General features: G+C 49.6%; 1 protein-coding gene across 2 annotated transcripts; it reads left to right on the top strand.

Moving 5' to 3' along the window:
* Window positions 1-25,477, top strand: SENP5 (SUMO specific peptidase 5). Of its 2 annotated transcripts, XM_029069792.1 has the most exons (10): window positions 1-153; window positions 10,659-12,256; window positions 14,277-14,382; window positions 14,554-14,701; window positions 16,213-16,260; window positions 16,364-16,441; window positions 17,295-17,432; window positions 20,212-20,295; window positions 21,777-21,827; window positions 22,186-25,477. In XM_029069792.1, the coding sequence occupies exons 2-10, from the start codon at window positions 10,690-10,692 to the stop codon at window positions 22,294-22,296; spliced, it is 2,331 nt and encodes a 776-aa protein (XP_028925625.1). In that variant the 5' UTR covers window positions 1-153; window positions 10,659-10,689; the 3' UTR covers window positions 22,297-25,477. The 2 variants fall into 2 exon arrangements, with proteins under 2 accessions (XP_028925625.1, XP_028925626.1); XM_029069793.1 differs by lacking the exon at window positions 17,295-17,432.
* The last annotated feature ends 611 nt before the right edge of the window (window positions 25,478-26,088 follow it).

The following is a 26,088-nucleotide window of genomic DNA, read 5'->3' as shown; positions in this document are numbered from 1 at the left end:
GGAGAGGGGAAAGGTGGCGGGGCCACACGTGAGGCGCAGGGGCCGCGCCGGCAGCGGGGGCCGCTCTCCCCTTCCTCCTCCTCGTCCTCCTCGTTCTCCTCGTCCTCCTCCTCACCGCAGCCGCCACCGCCGCGCCGCCCACCGGGGGCTGAGGTAGGGCCCGGGGGGGGCACCGGCCTCGGGGGGGGGGACACCGGGCTGAGGAGATGGGGCTGACGAGGGGCACCGGCCTGAGGAGATGGGGCTGACGAGGGACACCGACCTGAGGGACACCGGGCTGACGAGGGGCACCGGCCTGAAAAGGGAGACTGGGCTGAGGGACACCGGGCTGACGAGGGGCACCGGCCTGAGGGAAACCGGGCTGACGAGGGGCACCGGGCTGAGGAGATGGGGCTGACGAGGGGCACCGACCTGAGGGAAACCGGGCTGACGAGGGGCACCGGACCGGAGGCACCGGCCTGAAAAGGGGGACCGGGCTGAGGGACACCGGGCTGACGAGGGGCACCGGCCTGAGGGAGAGCGGGCCGACGGCACCTGACCGAAAAGGGACACCCGGCTGAGGAGGGGGACTGGGCCGAGGGGATCTGGCCGAGGAGGAGGACCGGCCTGAGGAGATAATAATAATAATAATGTTGGTATTTGTTAAGCGCTTACTACGTGCAGAGCACTGTTCTAAGCGCTGGGGGAGACACGGGGGAATCAGGTTGTCCCCCGTGGGGCTCACGGTCTTCATCCCCATTTTCCAGAGGAGGGAACTGAGGCCCAGAGAAGTGAAGTGACTCGCCCACAGTCACACAGCGGACAAGTGGCAGAGCTGGGATTTGAACTCATGACCTCTGACTCCAAAGCCCAGGCCCTTTCCACTGAGCCACGCATCGGACTGAGGAGGGACACCGGGCCCACGGCATCGCACTGAAAAGGGACACCGGGCTGAGGAGGGGGACGGGACCGGACCGGACCGGGGGCACCGGCCTGAAAAGGGGGACCGGACTGAGGGGCACCGGGCTGAGGCGATCTGCCTGAAAGGAGAAGCGGCGGGGCTCGGTGGAAAGAGCCCGGGCTTGGGAGTCACAGGTCACGGGTTCCAATCCCGGCTCTGCCCCTTGTCAGCTGGGGACTGTGGGCAAGTCACGTCACTTCGCTGGGCCTCAGTGACCTCATCTGGAAAATGGGGATGAAGACTGGGAGCCTCACGTGGGACAACCTGATGACTCTGTACCTGCCCCAGCGCTTAGAACAGTGCTCTGCACATAGTATGCGCTTAACAAATACCAACATTATTACTTCACTTCCCTGTGCCTCAGTGACCTCCTCTGTCAAATGGGGATTAACTGTGAGCCTCACATGGGACAACTTGATGACCCTGTATCTCCCCCAGCGCTTAGAACAGTGTTCTGCACATACCAAACACTTAACAAATACCAACATTAAGTCACTTCACTTCTCTGTGCCTCAGTGACCTCATCTGTAAAATGGGGATGAAGACTGGGAGCCTCATGTGGGACAACCTGATGACCCTCTATCTGCCCCAGCGCGGAGAACAGTGCTCTGCACATAGTATGCGCTTAACAAATGCCAACATTATTACTTCACTTCTCTGTGCCTCAGTGACCTCATCTGTCAAATGGGGATTAAGTGTGAGCTTCATGTGGGACACCCTGATGACCCTGTATCTCCCCCAGCGCTTAGAACAGTGCTCTGCACAAAGTAAGCGCTTAACAAATACCAACATTATTATTATTAAAAGGGGGACTGGGCTGGGGGGGGACCCCCAGACTGGACGGGACTATCCTCTGTGCTCACTGACCCTATTTATTTTGCTCATTCATTCAATAGTATTTAGGGAGCTCTTACTACTACTACTAATAATAATGTTGGTATTTGTTAAGCGCTTACTATGTGCAGAGCACTGTTCTAAGCTCTGGGGGAGATACAGGGTCATCAGGTGGTCCCACGTGAGGCTCCCAGTCTTCATCCCCATTTTACAGATGAGGTCACTGGGGCACAGAGAAGTGACTTACCCACAGTCACACAGCTGACAAGTGGCAGAGCCGGGATTCGAACTCATGACCTCTGGCTCCCAAGCCCAGGCTCTTTCCACTAAGCCACGCTGCTTCTCTGACTAAGCGCTTGGAATGGCCAATTGGGCAACAGAGAGAGACCATCCCTGCCCAGTGACGGGCTGACGTGTCAAACGCTACACTAGATACAAACTAATCAGGTCATACACAGTTCTTCTCCCACACGGGGATCGTCGTCTAGAAGACAGAGACTTGATCCTATTTATCTCAATGATGTGGTCTCGTTTTATTTTGTTCTGTTCTGCTCTGCGGTCTGTTCCCCCCCCCCCCCCGGTCGTCTCTCCCCCGTTTAGACCGTGAGCCCATCATTAGGCAGGAGATGGTCTCTCTCTGTTCCCCAATTGTCCATTCCAAGCGCTTAGTCCAGTGCTCTGCACACAGTAAGCACTCAGTAAATACCAGTGAACAAGACCGATGACCGGTGCAGGCCCGGATTGGCTCTTTCTGTTGCCAGATTGTCCGTTCCAAGCACTTAGTCCAGTGCTCTGCACATAGTAAGAACTCAATAAATACTGTTGAACAAGACCGATGACCGGTGCAGGCCCGGATTGGCTCTTTCTGTTGCCAGATTGTCCGTTCCAAGCACTTAGTCCAGTGCTCTGCACATAGTAAGAACTCAATAAATACCGTTGAATGACTGACGGTGCGGGAGGGAGGCCCAGGGACAGACACCCTCGGGCCGGGGCCCGACAGGAGCAGTTGTGTGATTTAGACTGTGACCCCGTCATTGGGCAGGGATGGTCTCTACCTGTTGCTGAATTGTCCATTCCAAGCACTTAGTACAGTGCTCTGCACATAGTAAGCGCTCAGTAAATACTAATGAATGAATTAGGTCTACAGCCACAATTCTCCCTACTTCTCCTCAGGCCTTTTGGCTTCTACTGCTGGTTGTCCTGTCTCTGTCCTGTCCTGTCCTGTCCTGTCCTGTCCTGTCCTGTCCTGTCTGTCTGTCCCCCGACCGGGCTCTCAGCCCCTTCTGGGCCCCGACCGGCACTCTCTACTGCCCTGCTCTTACTTTTCAAGCGCTTAGTCCAGTGCTCCGCACACAGTAAGCGCTCAGTAAATACCAGTGAATGAGTCGACGACCGGTGTGGGTCCGGATTGACTCTTTCTGTTGCCGAATTGTGCTTTCCAAGCGCCTAGTCCAGTGTTCTGCACACAGTAAGCGCTCAATAAATACCAGTGAATGAGATGACTGGCCAGGGCCTGGATTGGCTCTTTCTGTTGCCGAGTTGTACTTTCCAAGCGCTTAGTCCAGTGTTCTGCACACAGCGCTCAATAGATACGAATGCATGGAGACGACAGCCCGTGTGGGCCTGGATAATCTCTTTCTGTTGCTCTACTGTACTTTCCAAGCGCTTAGTCCGGTGCTCTGCACACCGTAAGCGCTCAATAAACACGAATGGATGAGACGACGACCGTTGTGGGCCAGGATCGTCTCTTTCTAGTGCTGAATTGCACTTCCCAAGCGCTTAGTCCAGTGTTTGGCACACAGTAAGCGCTCAGGAAATACTGTTGAATGAATGAATGAGATGACGAACGGTGTGGGCAGGGATTGTCTTTTTCTGTTGCTGTATTGAACTTTCCAATCGCTTAGCCAGTGCTCTGCACACAGTAAGCGTTCAATAAATATGAATGACGACCCTCGCCAACCCCGTTGTGGCCGTTTCTCCCTCCCCTCCCTTGTCCTCTGCCCGCCCCCCCCAGACACCCTAAAATCAGCTTCTTGCCAGCTGACCACTACCCCCTTGCCCTGCCTGTCATGGAGGGTAAACCGAGGCAGTGGGTGGCCGAATGGGAACCAGGGTTGGGGGGTGTCGAGTTAGCCCCCATTAGACCTCCTTGTCGCCAGGGACTGTGTCTGTTTATTGTTCTGTTGTACTCTCCCAAGCGCTTAGTACAGTGCCCAGTAAGCACCTAATAATAATGATGGTATTTGTTAAGCGCTTACCATGTGCCAAGCACCGTTCTAAGCGCTGGGGTAGATACAAGGTAATCAGGTTGTCCCACGAGGGGCTCACAGTCTTAATCCCCATTTTCCAGATGAGGTCACTGACGCACAGAGAAGTGAAGTGACTTGCCCAAAGTCACACAGCAGACAGGTGGCAGAGCTGGGATCAGAACCCATGACCTCTGACTCCCAAACCCGGGCTCTTTCCACTAAGCCAGGCTGCTTCTCAAAGATTGAACGACTAGACGTCCCCCGGCCTGGGAGTCGGAAGGACCTGGGTTCTAATTCCAGCTCCGCCACGTGTCTGCTTTGTAACCTTGGGCAAGTCTCTACTTTGGGCCTCAGGTACCTAATCTGTAAAAAAAATGAGGATTAAGAGTGTGAGCCCCATGTGGGACAGGGACTGTGTCCAACCTTGTAGCCACCTCACAGTAAGCAACAAGTATCATAAGAATAATAATAATTATTATTATTATTAAGTGGGTTTAGGGGAAAGGAGAACTCCCGCTTCCAGTTGCATTTCTTTCCTTAAAGCTTGATCCCTGTGAGGCTCCTTCTGCACACAGGAAGCGCTCAGTAAATACTATTGAATGAATGAAAGTGTGGTTGAAGCCTCATCATCTGATTAAAGCTCTTTTTGGAGCCTGGTTTGTGAGCACAAGGCAAAGAGATTATTTCTACTTTGGTGGGGTGCGTTGTGACCATGAACTAGGCTTTAGGATGGCTGGTAACTTCCTTTGGTTGACCGCCGTGTCACCGTTAGATAGAAATATTCATCCATGCGGTCGTATTTATTGAGTGCTTACTGGGTGCAGAGCACTGTACTAGGCGCTTGGGAGACCACAGTATATATAACAACAAACATTCCTGCCCACGACGAGCTCACAGTCTAGAGATCTAAGGTCCCTGTCTGGTTGTCACGGCTGCCTTTGAACATCGGATGGGCCCACCGAAAACTGCAGTTACCCTCGCTGTGGAAAACTCGTCGTGGGCGGAGAATGCGTCCGTTTGTGGTTGTATTGCACTCTTCCAAGCACTGAATCCAGTGCTCTGCACATAGTGAGGGTTCAATAAATATGATCGATTGACTGTTATTGTTTGGGAAGCGCGGAGGGAAGGTGTGTGTGTGTGTGTGTGTGAGAGAGAGAGAGCTTGTTTGCTTTTACTTAGAGACCTACGCTTCCGGGCAAAGTTAGCAGACAGATTCTACACTCAACAGTCTAGGTCTAATTCTAATTTTTTTTTTTCCCAGTGGAATTTTTAGTAGTCTTCCAAAGCAAACAAGTATTGGCTTATGGGCTCCCTTATGCTGGAGTTTTGTCAGCTTAGAGGTCCTTAGACTCTCTCCGAAAGGACCCCTCTGGACGATCTTCTGGGAGGACCTTTGCCCTTCCCAGTACCAGCTCACCGAGGGGCCGGTTGGAAGTTGCATAAAGTTTCGCCATTTCTATAGATTATATTTCTCCTGAGTCTTAGGTGGAAACGCTTTCCGTCAACCAGGAGTTAGAGCTTAGTTACCATTCTGTGGCTTGGACTTGCGTATTTCAAGCTACTAGGAGGAATAAGAACAATCCCTGTTGGTAAAATTAAGGGTCCTCCCCTCCTTTAGCAGCTTGTCTTCCTTCAGGTGCTTTCTGACATGCCTTCCCCAAAGAAAGAGACCCATCTGTTTCAGTGCTAGTGTGGAACTGAACTGCTACTTTGGAATTGCGTTTTGCTTTTTCTTACCTGCCCCTTTCCTCCTTTCTGTTCCCCCCGTTGACATTTTTCACCAAGGTCTCCGTCCTGTCACCGTTGACCTCTCCAGTACTCCAAGAGGCCTTCCCAGACTGAGCTTCCCCATTTCCCTCTGCTCCCTCTGCTCCCTCTCTGTTCCCCCTTCACCTCCCCTCAGCTAAGCCCCCTTTCCCCCCTTTCCCTCTGCTCCTCCCCCTCTTCCCTCCCCTCAGCACTGTGCTCATTTGTGTATATTTTTATTACCCTATTTATTGTGTTAATGAGGTGTACATCCCCTTGATTCTGTTTTTCATGGTTAAGTTGTCTTGTTTTTATCCTTCTATCTCCCCCGGTTAGACTGTAAGCCCGTCAGTGGGCAGGAATGGTCTCTATCTGTTACCAAATTGTACATTCCAGGCGCTTAGTACAGTGCTGTGCACATAGTAAGCGCTCAGTAAATACTATTGAATGAATGAATATTCAGGAGTTGAGAACTGGCATGGCCTTGTGGAAAGAGCATGGCTGGGGATTCAGGAGACCTCAGGCCTAATCCCAGCTCTTTCACTTGCTTGCTGTGTGGCCTTGGGCAAGTCACTTCCCTGCACCTGTTTCCTCAGCTGAAAAAAAGGGGTAAAGTGGCTGTTCTCCCTCTCTCTCAGACTGTGAGCCCCCAAGGGAAAGGTATTATCTTGATCTGCTTAGCTTGGTGCCTACCATTTTTCAAATTTGAGGGTTTAAGAGATGTAAGTGACTTTAAGATGTCTTTGTATTGTATTTAAAGCTCTTTAAAGAATAGTAAATATAAGGGATTAATAATAATAATTATGGTACTTGTTCAGTGCTTACTATGTGTCAGGCACGGTTCTGAGTGCTGGGGTAGGTACAATTTAAGCAGGGTGGACATGGTCCCTGTCCCACCCGGGGCTCACAGTCTTAATCCCCATTTTATTAATGAGGGAATGGAGGCCCAGAGAAGGGAAGTGACTCACCCGAGGTCACCCAGCGGACGTGTGGCAGAGCCGGGTTTAGAACCCCGGTCCCTCTGACTCCCAAGCCCAGGCTCTATCCACTGAGCCATGCTGCTTCCCTTGGCATGTCTCATCTGGGGCCCAGGAGGGGTCCCAGGGTGACTGAGTTCCCCCCGGCCAGGCTCGTGGACCTCTTGGGTGACCACTGGGCTGAGCCGGACCAACCAAAGCTCACTGCTTCCTCTGGGCATCCTAAATGGCCGCCCCTGAGCTGCCCAGAGTCCACCGTCCACTGGTCTCCCACACACCCAGTTCTCTCTTGCGGGCCACAAGGGCAGGGGGAAGGTATGGAGACTGTAAGCTCCATGAGGGCAAAGACTGTGTCTACTAATTGAACCGGTCTCTAAAGGAGAGAGGAAGAGATGCCAGCCTGTGCCCGCCCGGTCCTTACCTCATTCCTCAAGGTCGGGGCTCGCCCTCAGACTCCCACTGCTCAACAACCTCTGGGTCCCGCTCCACCTGCCAGTGAGGGTGGATACTGTAGGAATAGTAATGGAAAAGGTAAGGATAAGGCATCTAAATATGATTTTAATAAGGCTTTAAAGGTGGGAAGAGTGATGGTCTGGCAGATTGAAGGGGGAGGGAGTTCCAGGCCAGAGGCAGGATGTGGGTAAGGGCTCGGTGGTGAGATGGACTAAGCTCATTGTGGGCAGGGAACGGGTCTGCTGATTCTGTTCTATTGTATTCTCCCTGTTGCCGAATTGTACATTCCAAGTGCTTAGTACAGTGCTCTGCACATAGTAAGCGCTCAATAAATACTGTTGAATAGAATAGTGCTAGTAAGCGCTCAGTAAATGCCATTGATTGGTAGATGAGATACTTTGTCTGGCCTCCCCTCTGTCCTCCCCATTCTGCCCTTTTCCTTCCTTGCAAAATCAGATCTTGGTAACTGGCTGCTGCGGTTGAAGCACCAAAAGAGGAATGGAACAATTTCTATTCCAGGTATGGAAACCGAAGACATAAGGCGTCTTCATTCAGGCAAAGACGGGCTAGAAGAGAACCTGACCGAAGTTTACAAGATTAAGACGGATGTGAAGAGAAGTGCTCACCACATCCCCCCCCTCGGGATGAGGAGCAGTCTGTTGAGGCTTAGAGGTGGAGGCGCGGAGCAGAGCAATAAAAGGCTAGCCGCCTTCTCGCAGTGGGTGGGAAAGCTTACACGATCCGCTACCACCGAAGGTTGTGTAGGCCAGAAGGGTCAGTAGGGTCAAGAGGGCTTTGGATGGGAGGGCTACTAAAGCAAACAGCTCGATCTGCACTATTTGAGGAGGTGCCCCCCGCCAGGTTGGCTGGATATCAGAGGGAGGGCCGTCGTGTGCCGGTCCTTCAGGTCCCGAGTACTCAGCTGCAGGGATCTCTGGCTTGAACCAGGATTGTCTTTCTTAGGTTCTTATGTGAAGGAGCCAAAAGAGAAAGGATCTATGGCACAGAAAGCTCCTAAACCAAACAGGAGTTGCCGAGCCCCTGGACCTGACATGAGCTGCCAAGTCAGCGTGCATAAATGCGGTCTGTCAGTCACCTGGATCTTGGGATGAAATTAATGGCATAGACTTTAAGAAATGCTGTTTCAGGTGGCCTTGCCCATAGATTTTCCTTTTTTTAAAATTTCACTACGATTTGTCTCATGTAAACAGGCCAAATATTATTCCTTTGCTGGGGGGCGGGGGGGATACATCTGCCTTCTGCCAACTAGCCAACACCCCTTTTCAAGGAGAGTGTGTGGAGTGGACTAATAAATTTCCTAAGAAAAAACCAAAAATATTTTTCCTCAGCTGCTCCTTATCTATCTACATCACCTGACGGATGGACCCTGATTCTTATCTATTTAGCAATCTGTAGTTGCTTTTTTACGGTACTTAAGCGCTTACTATGTGCCAGGGACTGCACCAAGCAGTAAATAGAAGCTAATCAGGTTGGACACAGTCCCTGTCCCGCATGGGGCTCACAGTTTTCATCCTCATTTTCAGATGAGGAAATTGAGGCCCAGAGAAGTGAAGTGACTTGCACAAGGTCACCTAGCAGACAAGTGGCAGAGCCGAGATTAGAATCCGGGTCCTTCTGACTCTCAGCCTCACGCTCTATCCACTAGGCCACACTACTTGTATCTCCTTGCTGAAGAGTACAAACTGTTTGAGGGCAGGGATTTGGTCTCTTACTCTTTTGTCCTCTTCCTAAATTCTCCGTACAGTGCTCTGCACATAGTAGGTCTTTGATGATATCGATCTGGACATACTCTCCCTTCTAGGGCAGTCTTCTCATTCCAGTCCTCCTCACAATTATATTCATCTTAAACTTTGATTAATAAAGATATTCCGTTCATTTTAGAGGACTGTTGAGAGATGGACTGCTGGAAACATTATTGGTTTTCATGCAGTGTTAGTCTCCCATATAAGATGTCTTTTTTTTGGTATGTGTGTGTGTGTGTATGTGTTGTTTTTTTTTTTTAAGAAACTTTAGAAGCTGGCACCCATGCAAAGTCTGTAGGTGAATATGATGTAACCAAAAGCCAATTGTGAACAGAGGGGCATTGTATACTCCCTTGCTAAATATTTGCTCTCTCATCACAAGTCACTGGTGTGGAATCGATGCAGGAAAATGTTATTTTTTGGGGGGTGGGGGACGTAGAGTACTTCATAATGAAGTACTTAAATGAAATAATGTACATAATGAAAACGTTAAATAGACTGTAGCTCTGTCTTTTGGCCCCAGGATTTCTCCGGCATTTGAAAATACCGACTGGAGTTAGCAAGGCCAATCCGCTGAGGCTGGCGAGGCCTCGTGAGTCCTCGTGTTTGAAAACTTACCCCCGGGGTTTGTGTTTTTGTATCACTTGTGTCTTTTCTCATCTCCCTAGTGCACTCGAGTGATTATTGTGTTTCTCCGTACCGTATTTATGTTGTGTGCTCGATGCCTTGTCATTCGTGTGTTCTACCCCATAGCAACAAATGGACCGACATGCTAATAAAAGTGAGGATCAATCCATTTCTGACCGATGTGGGTTTCATGAAATGGTTCGGAGCGCCCAAATGCAAGTGATGCCGGGCCCGGGACAGAGCACCCAAAAAGGCATGAGGAAGAAATACGGGACCAGTACCTGGACAGAGAAGTCCTTCCCGAAGAGATCAGATGTAACTGGTTTTAATGTAGTATCAGTCTCCCGTATAACTCTGTGAAAGATGAAATCATCTTTTACTTGAAATTTAGAAGCTACCACTCATGCAAAGTTGGTAGGTGAATATGATGTAGCCCAAAGCCAACTGTGCACAGAATTCTAGCCGTTTTAAATAGCGGGTAATTTGGTGTAAAGTGGTGTTTTGGAGGTGATGTGTGAGCAGAGCGATTGGGATTTTCGTCGGGTGCACGTCCCCTACTTCTACGTCATCGGTTAAGATTTTGAGAGGTGGGCCCGGAAGGGGGACTTTAAAGGCTGGATTTTAGTACAGAAAGCAGCGGGGAAGCATCGAAGGGTTTTTGACCTACCGGTGAGCTGGTGTGAGAGAAATGAAGTCGCACACAGCGTTCGGGACTGGTTGAAGGGGAGCCGGGAGAGTCACAGAGAACCCAGGGACAAGGTTCCAAGGCATCCGGTCTGTGGGGCTGGCAGCGTCCAGGGAGAGGGAGAGATGGATGCGGGCAGTGCTGTGGAGAAAGAATTAGCCTTTCTGGTTAATTATGCCATCCTATTCTCTTAACCCTCACTTACTGTCAAAGTATCTACTTAGAGCTGACCCGTAAGCAGTGAACTGTGAGGAAGAGATTGGGTTTGGCTTCTTGGTTCTCCTTCACCCCCTTCCGCAAATTACCTTGCTGTGTGTGGGACGGTCTCCTTAACGAACTCGCACGTGAGATTTTTCTGAGCCGTAACTCTGTTTTTCTCTCCAGCTGCGTGTGCGGATCGTAATGCAGCAGAAAGATGAGACAACAGACGATCACCTTCCCCCGGAAAAGAGTCCACCTCCCAGCCCGCTCCGAGAAGTGGGCCACTGGGTTTTGGGGGCTGAAGAAGTTGTGCTTCCAGCAGAAGCTGTACATCCTGCACAGTAAACGGGAGTGGCCGAGCACCTGGAGCAGGCTGTACCAGAGCCTCCAGCGTCAGAGGAAGGCACTGAGGTTTCAGAGGAAGTGGGCTCGGGAAGCGTCACTGGGCGCCGAGGCCCAGGTCGCCGCGGCCGTCCTCCCGGACGGCCCCGCCCCTTCCAGGGTGGCCAGAACGGGAACCGCCGGCCCCGCCGGCCCGCCGGCCCGGACCCTCTCCGGGGGCAAAGCCGGAAGCTTGTCGGTGGCCCCTGTCGAGGATCGCGGTCCCGAACGCCGTCTCGAAGGAGATGGCTGGAAGGCCGCTGCGGGCTTGCCGGGGGGCGGTGTTTTAGGAGGGGCCGGTGACCGTGACCAAAAGGTCGAAGCCAGCTTGACGACCTCAACCGCGAAGACCAACGGGGAAAACGAGGGGCCGGGGGATGAGAGTGGCGCCGTCGTGGTCACCTTGGGCAAGTGGAAGGGAAGGCACCATTGCCCCTTCCACCGAGGTCAGGAGCAGAACGGGACCGCCGGGGAATCCCCGAGCCCAAGGCCGTCCGCCCTTCACCAGCACGCTGGGAAGAGGAAATCACTGCTGATGATGTATAAGAAACTGTCCGTGATCAGGTTTCGCTACAGGATCTTGAAATCCCAGCGATTCAGGACGAGGAGCAAACTCTGTAAACGGCGAGAAGGCCAGCGAAGCTGGGTCCAGAAGGTGACTGGGGATCAGCAGGAGAGCCTGCGGGAGAGTTTTGAAGGTGGAGGGTGGGCTCCCTTCCCTCCGCCCGGGCCTAAGGGCCGGTCCTCGCGTCACCAGCATCACCTCCTCTCAGATATGGACAGTAATGCCACCGGGCACGTGGCCACGGGAAGGGGAGCCCACACGCCTGGCGGCCACCCTAAAAGAAACGCCCCAGCCAAAGCCGAGCCCCGTGTGGAGGAGTCTGTCTCCTGCCTCCCGAATGGCAGTGTCGCAGACTCCCAGGGCCGGGGCGACGGCCCCGCCCCTCAGTGGGGGGCCGTAAAGTCGAGCGGCGGAGAGCCCGAGTCCCGGGAGTGCCCTGGGAATCTCTTCCTCTCAAGAACTGAGAGGGAGAGCGGCCGTTTGGGTCAGGACGCTAAGGGGTCGGATCAGGTAAGAAGCATCACGGAGGACGGGATGAAGTTACTGACACCCAGCCCAGCCGATGAGGCAATGAGTGAAGACAGCCCGTCAGGCCCTGAACCCAGCTCCATAGAGACCCTTCCGAATGAGGAGAGGCCATGCCACATGGACGTGGAAGGGTCCCTCAACCAGGACATCTTCAGTGCAAAGCTGCTGGATCACCCTTACTGTAAAAACCCCCTGGAGGCCCCCTTGATAGGTCCTGGACTCCAACTGGGAAGTCCGGTAGGGGGTGGGAAGAATGGCCAGAAAGCCTCCGCTGTGGATGATGAGGAGCTGTCATCCTGTCTCTGCGGTATGCATGTCCTTCAGGCGCATCCCACGCTCACCTTAACTGGGCGGACGGAGTTAGTTGGTTCTTGCCGAGCCTCTCCTCTCCTCCCAGACTCCTTTGCCTCTCTGTCACTCGGTGACTGAAAAGTTGAGGGGCAGAGGGCCCCCGGGTTGCCGGGTCTTTCGGGCAAAACGGCCTTCTCTCTCGGGGGGCAGGCTGAGTGCCGGCATCCTTTCCTGTCACGGGGAAGACGTCCAGGTCTGACCGTTTGATTCCCCGGAAAGGTCGACTTGTAATCCTGGCTTTTTATCTTTTTTCCATCTCATTTTGATTTGCCAGATGCCACGGCTCGAGTGCGCTTCCGTGCTTTTCTCTAGTTCTCATGTAGCATTCATTTATTTATTCTTTTAAAAAAAGATGTAATTTCTGGAACATTCTGTGGGCAAGCTGAATTTGGGCAATTTTAACTCCTTTTCCCACACCTACGAAGCTAGCAGACCTGGACGAGCAAGCTCGGTGAGGTAGCCAGGGAGTGGCGCGTGCAGCTGACAGATTAGGAAATCCGTTCGTAGGTGATTCTCGGCAAGCTTGCCCGGTCAGTGCGGAAGACCGAGGAGTCGCACGAACTCGGCCGCAAAAAATAAATCAAGCAGTTGTTGCTTAGTCTGTGGGCCAGCCAGATAATGACGAGGCACCCTGTATTCAGGGACCGCTCCCGTCAGGGCACACCATATCCGGGCGAGTAGATTGTCTGGACTGAGGATTACTGATAATGGTATTTAAGCACTTACTATGTGTCAACTACTGCTCTAAGCGGTGGGGTAGATGCAGGTGGAGCAAGTCGGACTCAAGTCCCTCTTCCCCATGGGGTTCACCGTGTAAGTAGGAGGGAGAGCAGATGTTGAATCTCCGTTTTACAGATGAGGGAACTGAAGCCCAGAGAAGTTAAGTGGCTTGCCCAAGGTCGCCCAGCGGGCAGGCGGTGAAGCCGGGATTAGAAGCGAGGTTCTCTGACTCCCAGGCCCGTGCTCTTTCCACCAGGCCGTGCAGGCCACAGTCTCCTTTAAAGGATCCGTTTCGCTACGGGCACCCCGGAAAGCACGTCCCTCGGGTTGACTCCAGATTTTGTCCGTTTATTGTTGTAGCGTATTCTCCTAAACGCTGAGTACCGTGCTCTGCACCCAGTAAGAGCTCAATAAAAACGATCGACTGACCGACTTTTTCGTGCCCGCCGCTGAATCTTTTCCCCGAATGGACCTGACCATTGGATTTGGCCTCCAAAACAGAGTCTAGAGGGCATTCAGGAATCCATTTTGGATCTCAAAATGAGTAGGCATTTTAAGATGTCACCTTTTGGGCACTTCAGGTTATTGGCCCTAATGTGATCTAGGCTTCTAATGGTGGGTCTCTGGTCCATAACATTAGTGAAAAACCTCAAGTACAAACTGTGCAAATGGCATGAGAAGAGGAATTTGGTAAAAGCCAAGGGGAATCCAGATACTGATTTTTCGTAGTCAGTAAGAGACCAACTGATTTCCAGATTTTAGCATCCGCTTCTGCTTCTGGAGTAATTTTAATTATATAGCTGTTGCATGCCACTTGTCGGCTGTGTGACTGTGGGCAAGTCACTTAACTTCTCTGTGCCTCAGTTCCCTCATCTGTAAAATGGGGATTAAGACTGTGAGCCCCACGTGGGACAACCTGATTCCCCTATGTCTACCCCAGCGCTTAGAACAGTGCTCGGCACATAGTAAGCGCTTAACAAATACCAACATTATTATTATTATTATCTAGAGTTTGGATTAATGGGTTTTACCTGCCAAGTTAATGGTCCGGATTCCCACTCCATATCAATCAAGGAAGAGTTCTTCGTCCCTGTGACTTTTCCTCTCAGGGGGCCTCGGTGGAGAATCATGGGGATTGTATTTGTAAGTTTTGTGCTTCAAGGTGACTAAGAGTGTCCTGTTTAAGCTGGGAGACTTGCTTCAGTAAAGTTGATGGACTCTCTTTCTTTTTTCCCCCCTTTCTAATGTATATTAAGGATTCTTGGATGAGATTATGAAGAAATATGGCAGCTTGGTCCCCCTCTGTGAAAAAGATGTCCTTGGAAGATTAAAGGATGTCTTTAACGAAGACTTTTCCAATAGGTTTGTAGATGGTGGCGGATTTTTAAAGCCTAAAAAAAAAAATTCTAGTCGCTATTTTCGATTTTGGCACGATTTTTTTTCAGTAACTTTATCTTTTCTCTCTCACCTCCCTGATCTTTTCTCTCCCCTCCCCACGGTATTTCTTCTTTCCCAAATCTTCCTATGTTTCAGAAAGCCATTTATCAATAGGGAAATTACAAATTATCGGGCCAGGCATCCAAAATCTTCCACTTGCAACTTTCAGATCTTCTACAACAGACACATGCTGGATATGGACGATCTGACGACACTGGATGGCCAGAACTGGCTGAATGACCAGGTTAGAGAAATTTCCCATGAAGCGGAGAGGAAAGTGGATTGAGATCTTTAGCCGCCTTTTGGAGTGCCGTTTTAGTTCCAGTGCGCAGGCAGGTTAATGCCTGAGGTGACCCCGCATTCTTCTCGTACACAGGTGAAAGAGCGTAACCTCCTTGCAGGGAAGGAACAAAATGTGCCTGCTGCACCCTCCCGAGCACTCGGTACAGTGTGTTGCAAGCAGTGGGGGCTCAATATGCCTCCTTACTATTTCTGGAAGCTGATAGTGCCATTCCCTATCGCCTTGAGAACTCACTGACCATCTACTCTGTTTGCAGATCACTTAAATAGGAGTTGGGAACCATACAGTGCTTAGAACAGTGCTTGGCACATAGCGCTTAACAAATACTAACATTATTATTATACAGAAAAAGTAAAAAAAACCTGGCCCCTTCCCTCAAAGAGCTGCTTACCTAATCGGGGAGCTGGTCAGTCACAGATCTACATTTATACATATATATATATATACATACACACACACACACACATATATATATATATAAAATATACATATATACATTTACTCCTGTTAACAAAATAAGGAAAATGTGGAATGAATGAAGTGATCTAGCCAAACTACAAATACTGTGGGTATCATACTGCGGGATATTGGGATTATATATAATTATAATGATAATGGAATTATCAGATTATTAGGAGTTAGGGAAAGTTTCCTAATAATAATAGTAATTGGAATTTCATTGCCGATTATATGTCAAGCACCACAGTAAATGCTAAATCGGGATCGGTGCGGTCAGATGAGACGCAGTTCATGTCCCACCTCAGAGGAAGGAGGAGGGAAAACAGGTATTTTAATCCCCATTTTACAGATGAGCAAACTGAAGCAAAGGGAAATTTTGACTTACCCAAATTGATACGGCAGGCAAGTGGCGGAGCTGGGATTGGAACCTAGATCTCCTTACGCCCAGCCCTGTAATCCTTACCCTAAGCCAAGCTGCTCTCCGGAAGGCTTTGAAGGTGGAGAGGTCTGTGGTCTAGTGGACTTGAGGGTCTGGGGGAGCTCCGTGCTCTGGAAAGGGTACGTGTGCAGTACAGTTCTTCGCACACAGTAAACAGCCTCTCCCTTCAGTTGATTCATGGTTTCCGCGGCCTACTGATAGAGCACGGGCCCGGGTGTCAGAAGGACCCGGATTTCCCTCCCGGCTCTGCCACTTGTCTGCTACGTGACGCTGGGCAACTCACTTCACTTCTCTGGGCCTCAGTCTCCTCATCTGTAAAACGGGGATTGACCGAGCCCCATGTGGGCCAGCGATTGTGTCCAATCTGATGATCTTCTACTCACCCCAGCTCTTAAAACCCCGCCTGGCACAATAGTAAGCGCTCAACACATACCTCAGTCATCAACGTGATTATTACTGTTGCTGCTGTCATCACTATTATATTTGTCTCATTGGAGAGATGTTCACGTTTGGTTAATCGTGAAAAAATTCCCAGAACCGGATTTCTGTTTTGCAGGTGATTAATATGTATGGTGAGCTGATAATGGATGCGGTCCCAGACAAGGTAAGTGGCTCCGTTGTGGCCGAACATCTCGGCGTCTCATGGGTCAGCGGTGTTTTAGATCTGGGCCAAACTTAATAGGACTTTTTTGGTTGGTGTATCCTAGGTTCACTTCTTCAACAGCTTTTTTCACAGACAGCTGGTAACCAAAGGATATAACGGAGTAAGAAGATGGACTAAAAAGGTACCCTTGGAAATATTTGAAATCGTTTTAGCGGCCGAGGAACACTTGCGGAGAAAATGAAAGAAGTCTCATAACTGACTTGCAGTTATTCCGCCTGACATGTTTCCTCTCGTCGCAAGTGTCCTCACAGCCATTGCCGTTTTCCTAGGTCTTTGGCTAATGTATTTAAGAACGGCATGGCCCTCCAAAAGCGGCTATTTGTATTCTAATTTACCTGAAGCATGGTTAGCAAAATTGCTAAGTTTGATTTCCAAAGGTTTAGGTCTAAAGGCATATAAATAAATGGTCAGTACACAGCATGACCTTTAGATAATTTTGCAGAGTTGTTTTGATCGGGGGATGCATCTGTTGAAATATCGAGAGGAGGGGAGAGGAATCCTGCCTCTTAGGACGAAGCTGAAACGAGTCAGTTGCTGGTGGAGTTAACTGCTGAATATAAAGATGCTTTTTTTTCCCAAGCTGTCTCTTAGACGTCAGTTCCCTAATACGTAATCTAGAGCGGTGTCCGTACGGGACCAAGGGAGAGGGTTGAACCTATAACTGCCCATTACTCTCTGTCCACAGTGGAGTTAAACAAGTTTTTTTTGGGGGGGGGGGGTTTGTTTTTTTTAAATGAAAGGATATTTTAGCTGCTCATTCTCCCACCTGACTCCTCACTGTAGAGTCCTGCACAGGTATGGGTCTGGATCCCACAGGCTGGTCCAGCCGGGCTAAAAAACCCAAACCCTCGGCCCTTTCAGACAGAGAAGGGTGGGAAGGTAACCCGAATTGCGGTTAGCTGCAGGGTAGTTGTTAAATCCTATTACCAGAAAACTCTGTGGCTAGCCTGTGGTAACTGTATTTTCTTTTCCAGGTGGACTTGTTTAAGAAGAGACTCTTGTTGATTCCTATTCACCTGGAAGTCCACTGGTCTCTAATTACTGTGACCCTCTCTAACAGAATTATTTCCTTTTACGATTCCCAAGGCATTCATTTTAAGTTTTGTGTCGAGGTAAATTAACCTGTTGCCACTAACTTTTGATGGTCTCTGTGGTTTAGGTTGAATACTGAGGTCGTATTTTCTGTTCTCAGAAGGAAAATCGGAGATGTAGAAGTTGAAGAACTGTGGACACTAGGTCCGTAATGAAGGATTTTGGTGGGGAGAGGGGGAAGGTAGGGAGACCATCTCCCCCATTCTTCCAAGTGTCCTTCAGTGTGACTCGCGGGGCGAAGGGATTTAAAGCTGGAAGAGGCAATATCATCCCGCGGCAGGGCCCTAACTAGCTCCGAGAGCACCGCGGGTAACCTATTCCACTTGAGTGGCTTTTCCTTCGAAGGCGATAGCCCCCACGACAATACGTCATCCCAGTTAAATTAGGTCTGATGCCTCATTCCAGTGGGTCTGTGAAGCTGATGGAACCGGCAGGCGAAACAACCCTTCCCTTTTGCGGGACAACGCCGACCAATCCCCAGCAGGCTACACATCCTGGATCCAGGAGCGATATGATTTTCTGATTTTGAAAAGCTCTGAACGCACCTCTGAACGCAGTGGGGATCGGGGCGGGGCGAGCCTCCTCGGCAGGCTTGGTGCCACCCCAGGGATGGGGCAGGACGACGGTTGTTCCCACCGATCATTTGATCACCTGGGATCTGGCCCCGCGAGGCACGTTTTATCCACTCCTGATGTAATGGCAGTGAGAAACAGAACACGGGGCTGACCCAGAATAGCACTTCGTCAGTTTCTCCTTCGTGTTAGCCGCAGATGGAGCGGTCATTTAGCGTCAGGGTGAATCCGTCACAGTACGTAGATGGAGTTAAAAGACTGGCTAGATCGCCTACATCCAGATCCCCAAGAGTACACCTTAAAAAGTATTTTCAAAATGAAGCTGGTAGGTGTCAGAGTGTACACCTGATAAAACGAATGCAGTCTATGCCGTCGTCCACTATTGGAAAAACGAGTAAAGGAACGGTACGGTGCCGACGGCGACGAGAAAACGACCTCCCTTGTTCTAGGTAAACTGTGTCGTTAAAAAGGTCGGCCGAGCTTAGTATCGTAGGAGTGTCAGCGTAGCGGGTCAACATCGCATAGTGGTATCATAGCAACGATCTGCAGTCGTGGCTGTTTGGAGTTGAAAGCAGCTCAGCTTTTCAAAATCAGAAAATCATATCGCTCCTGGATCCAGGATGTGTAGCCTGATGGGGATTGGTCGGCGTTGTCCCGCAAAAGGGAAGGGTTGTTTCGCCTGCCGATTCCATCAGCTTCACAGACCCACTGAAATGAGGCATCAGACCTAATTTAACTGGGGTGGCGTATTGTCGTGGGGGCCATCGCCTTGGAAGGAAAAGCCACTCAAGTGGGATAGGTTAGATGCTTTAAGGAGCCTTGCCTTAAAAAAAATGGGGCAGTATTTTTCCAGTTGAAGTATACTCGGTTCTCCTCTAACGTGGGGGTTAGTTCCTGATCAAGCCCCTTTAAGGAAGAATGGAATTGTAACGTGCGGTCCACTCCCTTGTGTACCACTGTGCCATCCAACATCGCCTCCTGTCCAGATAGGCTTCTGTGGGAAGAATGTTCACCGCTTTCCTGGCGGCGTTCTGTCCCAGAGTGACAACACCTGGGGGAAGAATCCGATTATGTGTGAACGTTCCACAGAGGCTAGATCTGGAAACTTACCCATCGATGAGACATTCATTTTAGGGCGAGTGGGGAAGAGCTGGGGGAGTTTTTGCATTTGTGGAGCGTGGCAGGAAGACCCGCGTTGAGTTGATAGCACGGGCGTCAGAGGTCCAAGAGCTAAGTACTCACTCTGTATCACCGAGAAGCAGCGTGGCCTAGCGGATAGAGCTTGAGCCTGGGAGTCAGAAGGACCCGGGTTCTCATCCCGGCTCCACCACTTGTCCGCTGTGTGACCTTGGGCAAGTCGCTTAACTTCTCTGTGCCTCTGTTGCCTCATCTGTAAAATGGGGATTAAGACTGTGAGCCCCTCGTGGGACAATCTGATTACCTTGTATCTCCCCTAGGGCTTAAAACAGTGCTTGGCACATAGTAAGCACTTAAATATTATTATTATTATTGTCTGCTGCGTGACCTTGGGCAAGTCACTTCGCTTTTTGGGGCCTCAGTTCCCTCATCTTTAAAATGGGGATTAAGACTTGGATCGGGTCCAACCCGATTAGCTTCTACCTACCCTAGCGCTTAGTACAGTCCCTGGCATGTAGTAAGCACTTAGCAAATACTGTTTTAAAAAAACTTTTATCATTTCATTCAAACATAATTGAGAGCTTTTAGTAGGCACCACTCCTGGTACAGCAATGTAGTCGATACCATGTATTAAATCGGAAACGTAAATACAGTGAGCTTTGTACCAATGTGGCTTGTAACTAAAGTCTCGTGGCACTAACCAAATGAAAACAGTGCTCTGTTGGTTTAGCAACCCGCTCTGTATACGATGAATCGGCTTGATATTGGTTGCACCTGAATATCTGAAGTAGAACACAAGAGCGTTAAGCATAGACATGCAAGCGTAAGACACGAAAAACCATTTCAACAGCAAAGCCTTGAATGAAACCTGGCCCCTTATGGGGACATAACCTCCTTTTTCCTTGATTAGCAAACTTTAGTTTCCCTTTTTCACAAACCCCTGGGACAAGTAGTAGTCTCACTGGGATCAGGAAACAGTTCCTCTTCTTTGAGGGCTGCTGGTTCTTTCGAATCGGCACTAAAATGCACGGTACATTTTAAAATAGCAAAGTGTTATTCTGTTTGGTTTTTTTTTTCCTCCTTAAACCAGAATATAAGAAAGTATTTACTGACTGAAGCCAGAGAAAAGAATCAACCCGAGTTTCTTCAGGGTTGGCAGACAGCTGTTACGAAGGTAAGTGTGCAAATGGAATGAAAACCAAAGCAATTCCAAGCGAAGGGATAATTGAAACTTGGGCGGAGGGAGGGACGAGGAGACCGGTCTCTAACAACTGGTTCAAAGACTGGCATTAAATATTAAATGAAACAAGCCATAGAGAGCGTATTTACACTGAGTTGCCTGCTCGAAACCAGCCGGAACCCTAGAGACAGAAAGCCCAGCGCACCGTGCTTAGGGATCCGGATCCTGGCTCGGAGCAAGTGGTCTCGTTTTGTTGTATTCCTGGACTCCTTTCCCTGCCACAACGACCCTTTTCTTCTCCTTCCTCCCCCCTTGTCTCTCTCCTCGTGGACCTTGGAACAAAGTTTTGGCTCTGAAACACCCATGTAGTTGACCATTCTGGGCAGTCCAAGACAGAGTGTGGCGGATTACCGCATACGTGTCTTTCCCTTTGCCCCGTTGCTGCTTTGATAAAACTGAAGCTGAATAGCAGAAACTTAGGTAAATAAAATCCATTGATTGCTTTTTCTTTTTTAAAATCTTCTTTGAGCTGCTTTTCAAAATATTCTTAAAGATCATTAGAGCTCAAAGATGCCCGGAGGATTGAATTATCTACAACTCGACAGTATATTCACGTAACCCTTAAAAAATAGTTTTTGAATTCTTTCAGGTCCTTAACATAGTACTGGGCCAGTTGGGTTCTAAGAGAGTTCCCAGAAAGTCCTCTGTAGATTATATAGGTTTAAAGAAAACAAATTTTACCCAAAGGGATTCAATACTCGGTTTAAAAGATCTCGTTAAGTATCTCGAATGCTTAGTATCAGTTCTCAAACTGAATTTCTTTCCCCCGAGCATATCCCCGTTAGTTAAATTATAAGGAGATGAGAGAACAGACCTGATTCCTCTCTCGGTCTGTTGGTGTGCACAGTTTGAAGTTCTTTCCTCTAAAAATGCAGAGTTTCAATAAGTTAAACGTACTGAGAATAATTGGGAGTTGAGATAAAGGAATAGCCAGGAGAGAGATTCGAGGAGGGAGAGTTAGAAACGAAAGAAACATTTTTGAGCTGAATGTTCCAGAAATCTCAAGCAAGCAATCATTTCTCGAGGGCTTACTGTGCGCAGAGCACTGTACTAAACATCTGGGAGAGTAGAACAGTGCTTGACACATAGTAAGCACTTAACAAATACCATCATTATTATTAAAATTCAGCAGAGTTGGGAGACACAATCCCTGCTCACAAGCAACTCAGAGTCCAGAGGTAGGGGAGAGACATAAAATTACAAATACAAACGGAACGGTTGGCGACCTCATCGTACAAGGCATCTTTCGCTCTCTGGGGGGGATGAGCTGACCTCGCGCTCCTCACCTCTTACCCAAATGTCATTCACTTGGAAACATTGACCTCTCTCGCTTGTGGACAGGCCTTGACCATGGTCCTCCTTTCTGGTTAATTTATCAACTTGAACACTTTTTTTTCTTTCTTCCCCCCCCTCAGTGCATTCCACAACAGAAAAATGACAGTGACTGTGGAGTCTTTGTGCTCCAGGTAAACAAAGTACTGAAATTTTGACATACGTGATGGGGCGGAGGGCGGGGCGTGAGGGAGACGGCGAAGGGGGCGGGGAGAGAGATCTGGCTCTCCGAGATGGCCCGTTGTCACAAACGTCTGCGATTTTACGAAAAGGATGTTGGGAAGGAGGCTGTGCGGTCCAATCTGTCTTGTCTGCATTTTCAGTTGTCGTTACTCAGCGCCCCGATCCGGGGCAAAAAATGGAGCCGATGGACTCTTAATTTTCAGGAGGGCCAGTCCAGGGCACACGTGAAGGCTAGGTTTAAAAACGACGGGTTGGTAGGGAACCAACACGGCCTTTCATCGAACGTTTCTGGGGCTTCTCTTTTCTCAGTACTGCAAGTGCCTCGCCTTAGAACAGCCTTTCCAGTTCTCTCAAGAGGATATGCCCCGCGTGAGGAAGAGGATTTACAAGGAACTCTGCGAGTGCCGGCTCATGGACTGACCCAAAACACAGGCTCCTGGGGCGGGGGGAGGCCCGGTGTTGTGCGTTACTTGAAGCTCTGAACACTTTCTTGGGTTTTTCAGACGTTGCAGACCGGTGGTGTCAGATCGCTGTTGTTACCTCAACCTGACTTTTCTCCTAGCGCGCGTTGCTTCGGCTGGTAGAACCTGACCGAACTACGGGAGATCCCCGATTCCTCAATGTCCGGTTTGGTTCCCGTCTTGATTTTGTGGGATTTTCTTTCCCCTATTTAATATTTATTATCCGAGCGCATGCGTATAGACACAGCATGCAGTGCAGAGTATTAAGAAAATAGTAGATTTGGTGCACCTTTGAATTGTAGCTAGAAATGAAACGATACCAGTTTAAAATTAGTGTCAGTATCTAAAGATGCAGGATCTGTTTTTCACTCGGTACTTCGCCGGGCACGTCGGTAGTGCCGTGCGGGGGCGGGGACAGAGAGCAAAAACGAGGGTCGGATGCAGACTTTCCAAGTGTCTTCTGGCCCTTCCTCCGCCCCTCACGTTACGGCTGCGTGGGAGGGGCGACGTCGGGGCAGTTCTGTTGGAAACCCCATTTAAGTAGACCCGATCGTGTAAGAGTGTATCTAGGTGTGGAATATTCCACGCCCAAGGTTTGGAAACCTGATGGAAGAAACCCAGTCGGGTGAAGCGTTGTGGGTACGTGTGGCGGTGGGCCAGGGGAAGAGCGTTGGGTCAATTGGATTATCCTCGGGGGCGGGTAGCCGAGCAGTCCTCTGACCCAAAGATGGAGGAAAAGTGCCAGTCCTCCCCTCCCCCCCACCGCCACCCAAACAGGCGACTTCATTTTGAGAGCGAGACTAATGGTTTCCGGGAAGAGAGTCCTGGTACGTCCTTACTTCTAGAGCAGCAACATCATTTTCTGAGCAGGGTTGGCTGGCGACACGGAATTTCCCATCGGCAGACCCTTGACGTTCTGTCCGCTGAATTATCTGTGGTAAAAGTGGTCAGAAACCTGGACATGCATAGGTCCCCCAGCATTTCAAAAGGAAAGTATGGGAAGGGAGTGGTTGTACTACGGAGTAAATTACATACGACCACCTGTGTGGTGTCGCCCACTCGGGCCCAGGTGGAAGAAAAATTAGGGATTTGTCTGTTGACTTTTAGTTCCCTGAATGATTTACATTTAGAGGTTTTATTATCTATTTTTAGATCAGCGTTCTCCCTCTCAGTAGCCATCAAGGAGCTCCGATGTTTTTGTGGAAGAGACCTATAAAGTAACTGTGGCTTGCGAAGGTGTATGTCAGAGCAGTTGAGGATTTTCTTTTCACCCTAGCACGATAGAATCGATATGGCTCTTGGCGTGAATCCTAGAACTTCCCCTAATCTGAATTCTTCTCGGGATCACCCGTAGCACACTGCCCTTTTTGCAATTTCAAACTTCCCGGGGAAGTCAGGGGCAGGTAAGGATGCCTTCGTGTCAGTACTAGAAATGCCCTGTAAAACGGATCTTGCATCTTTACTTAGCTGTGTGACATGTGTCTTAAATGAAAGGGGGGAAAATAGATGCATGTTTTTTGAATGATTAAAGAAGAATCATGTAAATAGATACCATAAGCTTTGTACAGAACAATACTAAATGAATTCCAGGCTATACTTGAATTTGTTCCCTCTTGGGTGTTGGAGAGTTGAGAAAATCAAATATAAAGTTAGGTGCACCTGAAATTAACTGCCAGTGACTGGAGAGTTGAGCCAAAATGTTTGCGGTAGCATTTTCCACACTGGATTATGATCCACCATGGGCATTCCACGTACTAACGCCAGAGTGTTTACATTGTGAAGCTGTCCAGTAAACGTTTAATGTCTTCTCCCGCGAAAGCTTCTGCTGACCCACAGGGTGGGCTAGGTAGTGTACGGTCGAGTCAGTATTTCTTCTTGTGCTTCAGCTCAGTGGAGAGGGCCCTTCTGGAGTAGGGGCACACTTATGCTGCTACAGTTGTTTGTTAGGGTTGTGCCAGCATTTTGGGTGGGAGGAATAAGTACAGAATGGAAGCGTCTAAACCACTCACGGTTAATTTCGCCCCGCTTCCGCTGGCCTAAATTCTGGGCTTGCCCAGGCAGGCCCCAGAGAAGATAATGGCGAACTTAGAGACTTCAAAAACAGCTCTTACCCGTCTCTCAGACTCAATTTTCAAGTCCATGGGGCCCAGGGTTACTTTGTGGAAAACAATGCACAACCAAGTGGCCTTCTGTCAATCGAGAACTGCTTCTCACCTCAGACGTCTCCTCCTTGCCCATCAAGGCTGTGACTTCAAAAGATGAACGAGAGTTGCCATTTCACATCTCTCCTAGCCCCGTTCTTAAGAGCTTGGCCACTCTGACCCTTGTGCAGATGAACTCCTAGGCCCACGAGGACCAATTTTTTTTTTTCTAAAGCACCAAACCTCAGAGAGAGACTCGGGCAAAGCACGGGTTGGCTACCTTAAGGGCTTTTAAACCTATTTAAGTTTCTTTCTCTCTCCCGTCGCATTTCTTCTGGCTGACAAGCTATTTAATTTCTCTTCGCTCCCTGTTTGAGGGTGTGTTCACCCAGTTACCCAGATCTGCTTGCATTGAGATCTGCCTTTGGGCTGAAGGTGAAAGGGACGCAAGCCCTGTTTTGCCATCTCCAACCTGGCAGCAAGAAGCCGGTGCCTTCAGAATCCTCACTGGTGACCACACCACGAGATAAGGCAGAGTTCTGCAGAATTTAGAACAGGGTTTTGGTGGAAAAGAACCAAGAAGAAGGAAAAATAACTATCAAAGATGTGCCTCTTCCACCCTGGGTAATTTACTTGCTGTCAACTCATTTGGCAACGTTTTTCTTCCCGGTAATTCTCTGCTGCTAGTCTGTCCTTTCCTAGAGATTTTAGTCACTAGCCTTGTACACACAGTACACACTCAGTACACGCAGTCTTAGGCTCTTTCAGGGAGGAGGTAACTACCTTTATAGAAAATGGTTAGAGCAGGAGCGATAGGACACTGGCCAACTTAGGTTAAACGTAGCAGGTAGCTGAAGAAAAAGCCAGCTGGGTGTCCGAATTGTAGTTTGGGAGTTGAAGAAAAAGTAAAATTACAATATTATGAACACACGATGTATTGAAAATGTCGGGGAAACTTAGCAAAATATTTTTTGAGAAATAAACTGATGAATTTATAAACCTTTGTTCTTTTGCGTTATAGTGCGTGAAATATTGGGCATCCTTGCCCCCACAGAGACCTAAGTACTAGGATTCTCAACTGTCCTACAAAACCCGGGACAGAACCTCCCCTCCGAATCCCCACAGCATTGAAATGAGGCCGCGTTTCAGAGTTGAGGTAAACAATCCTCGATTAAAGGGCGATAAGCACCGGTAAGGTCCGGCCCTGATCTTGCGGCTTCCTCTGGCAACACCCTCGAGCGATTTCGGGAGTGTGGGGTGGGTGGGCGGGTGTGTTTGTGAGGGAGGATGGCGGGAACCTTAAGCCACTTGTGGAAACCCTTGCTTCACTGCCAAATTTAAGAAAGCCGTTGGGATGGGGTGGAGGGTGTGGAACACAAACCTGGAGACCATCCAGAAGTCAAACGTGCAAGTAAAAATACCTCATGGTTGGAGGCGTGCTGCTCTTGGAGAGGTCAAATTAAGAGTTAGCTAATCCACAGCTGCCTAACGGGTATTTAATTAGGCTGTTCTCTGAAAGGAAAGGCGGGGAACGCTGCCTGTTAAAAGGACAAGTGAGCCTCACTCTTCCCGGACCTGCCGCTCCCGCTGCTCTGACTTCCCGCTCGTAC

Source organism: Ornithorhynchus anatinus, chromosome 7 (genome assembly GCF_004115215.2).
Source record: "Ornithorhynchus anatinus isolate Pmale09 chromosome 7, mOrnAna1.pri.v4, whole genome shotgun sequence".
Taxonomy (NCBI): Eukaryota; Metazoa; Chordata; class Mammalia; order Monotremata; family Ornithorhynchidae; genus Ornithorhynchus; species Ornithorhynchus anatinus.
This window is presented reverse-complemented; position numbering and strand designations above follow the sequence as displayed.

Bases quoted from the DNA above. Each gene is read 5' to 3' on its own strand.
- SENP5 (XM_029069792.1), top strand. From the start codon at position 10,690: ATGAGACAACAGACGATCACCTTCCCCCGGAAAAGAGTCCACCTCCCA. The intron at 16,261-16,363 runs GTAAGTGGCTCC...GGTGTATCCTAG, and splicing joins TGGATGCGGTCCCAGACAAG to GTTCACTTCTTCAACAGCTT. The intron at 21,828-22,185 runs GTAAACAAAGTA...CTCTTTTCTCAG, and splicing joins GTGGAGTCTTTGTGCTCCAG to TACTGCAAGTGCCTCGCCTT.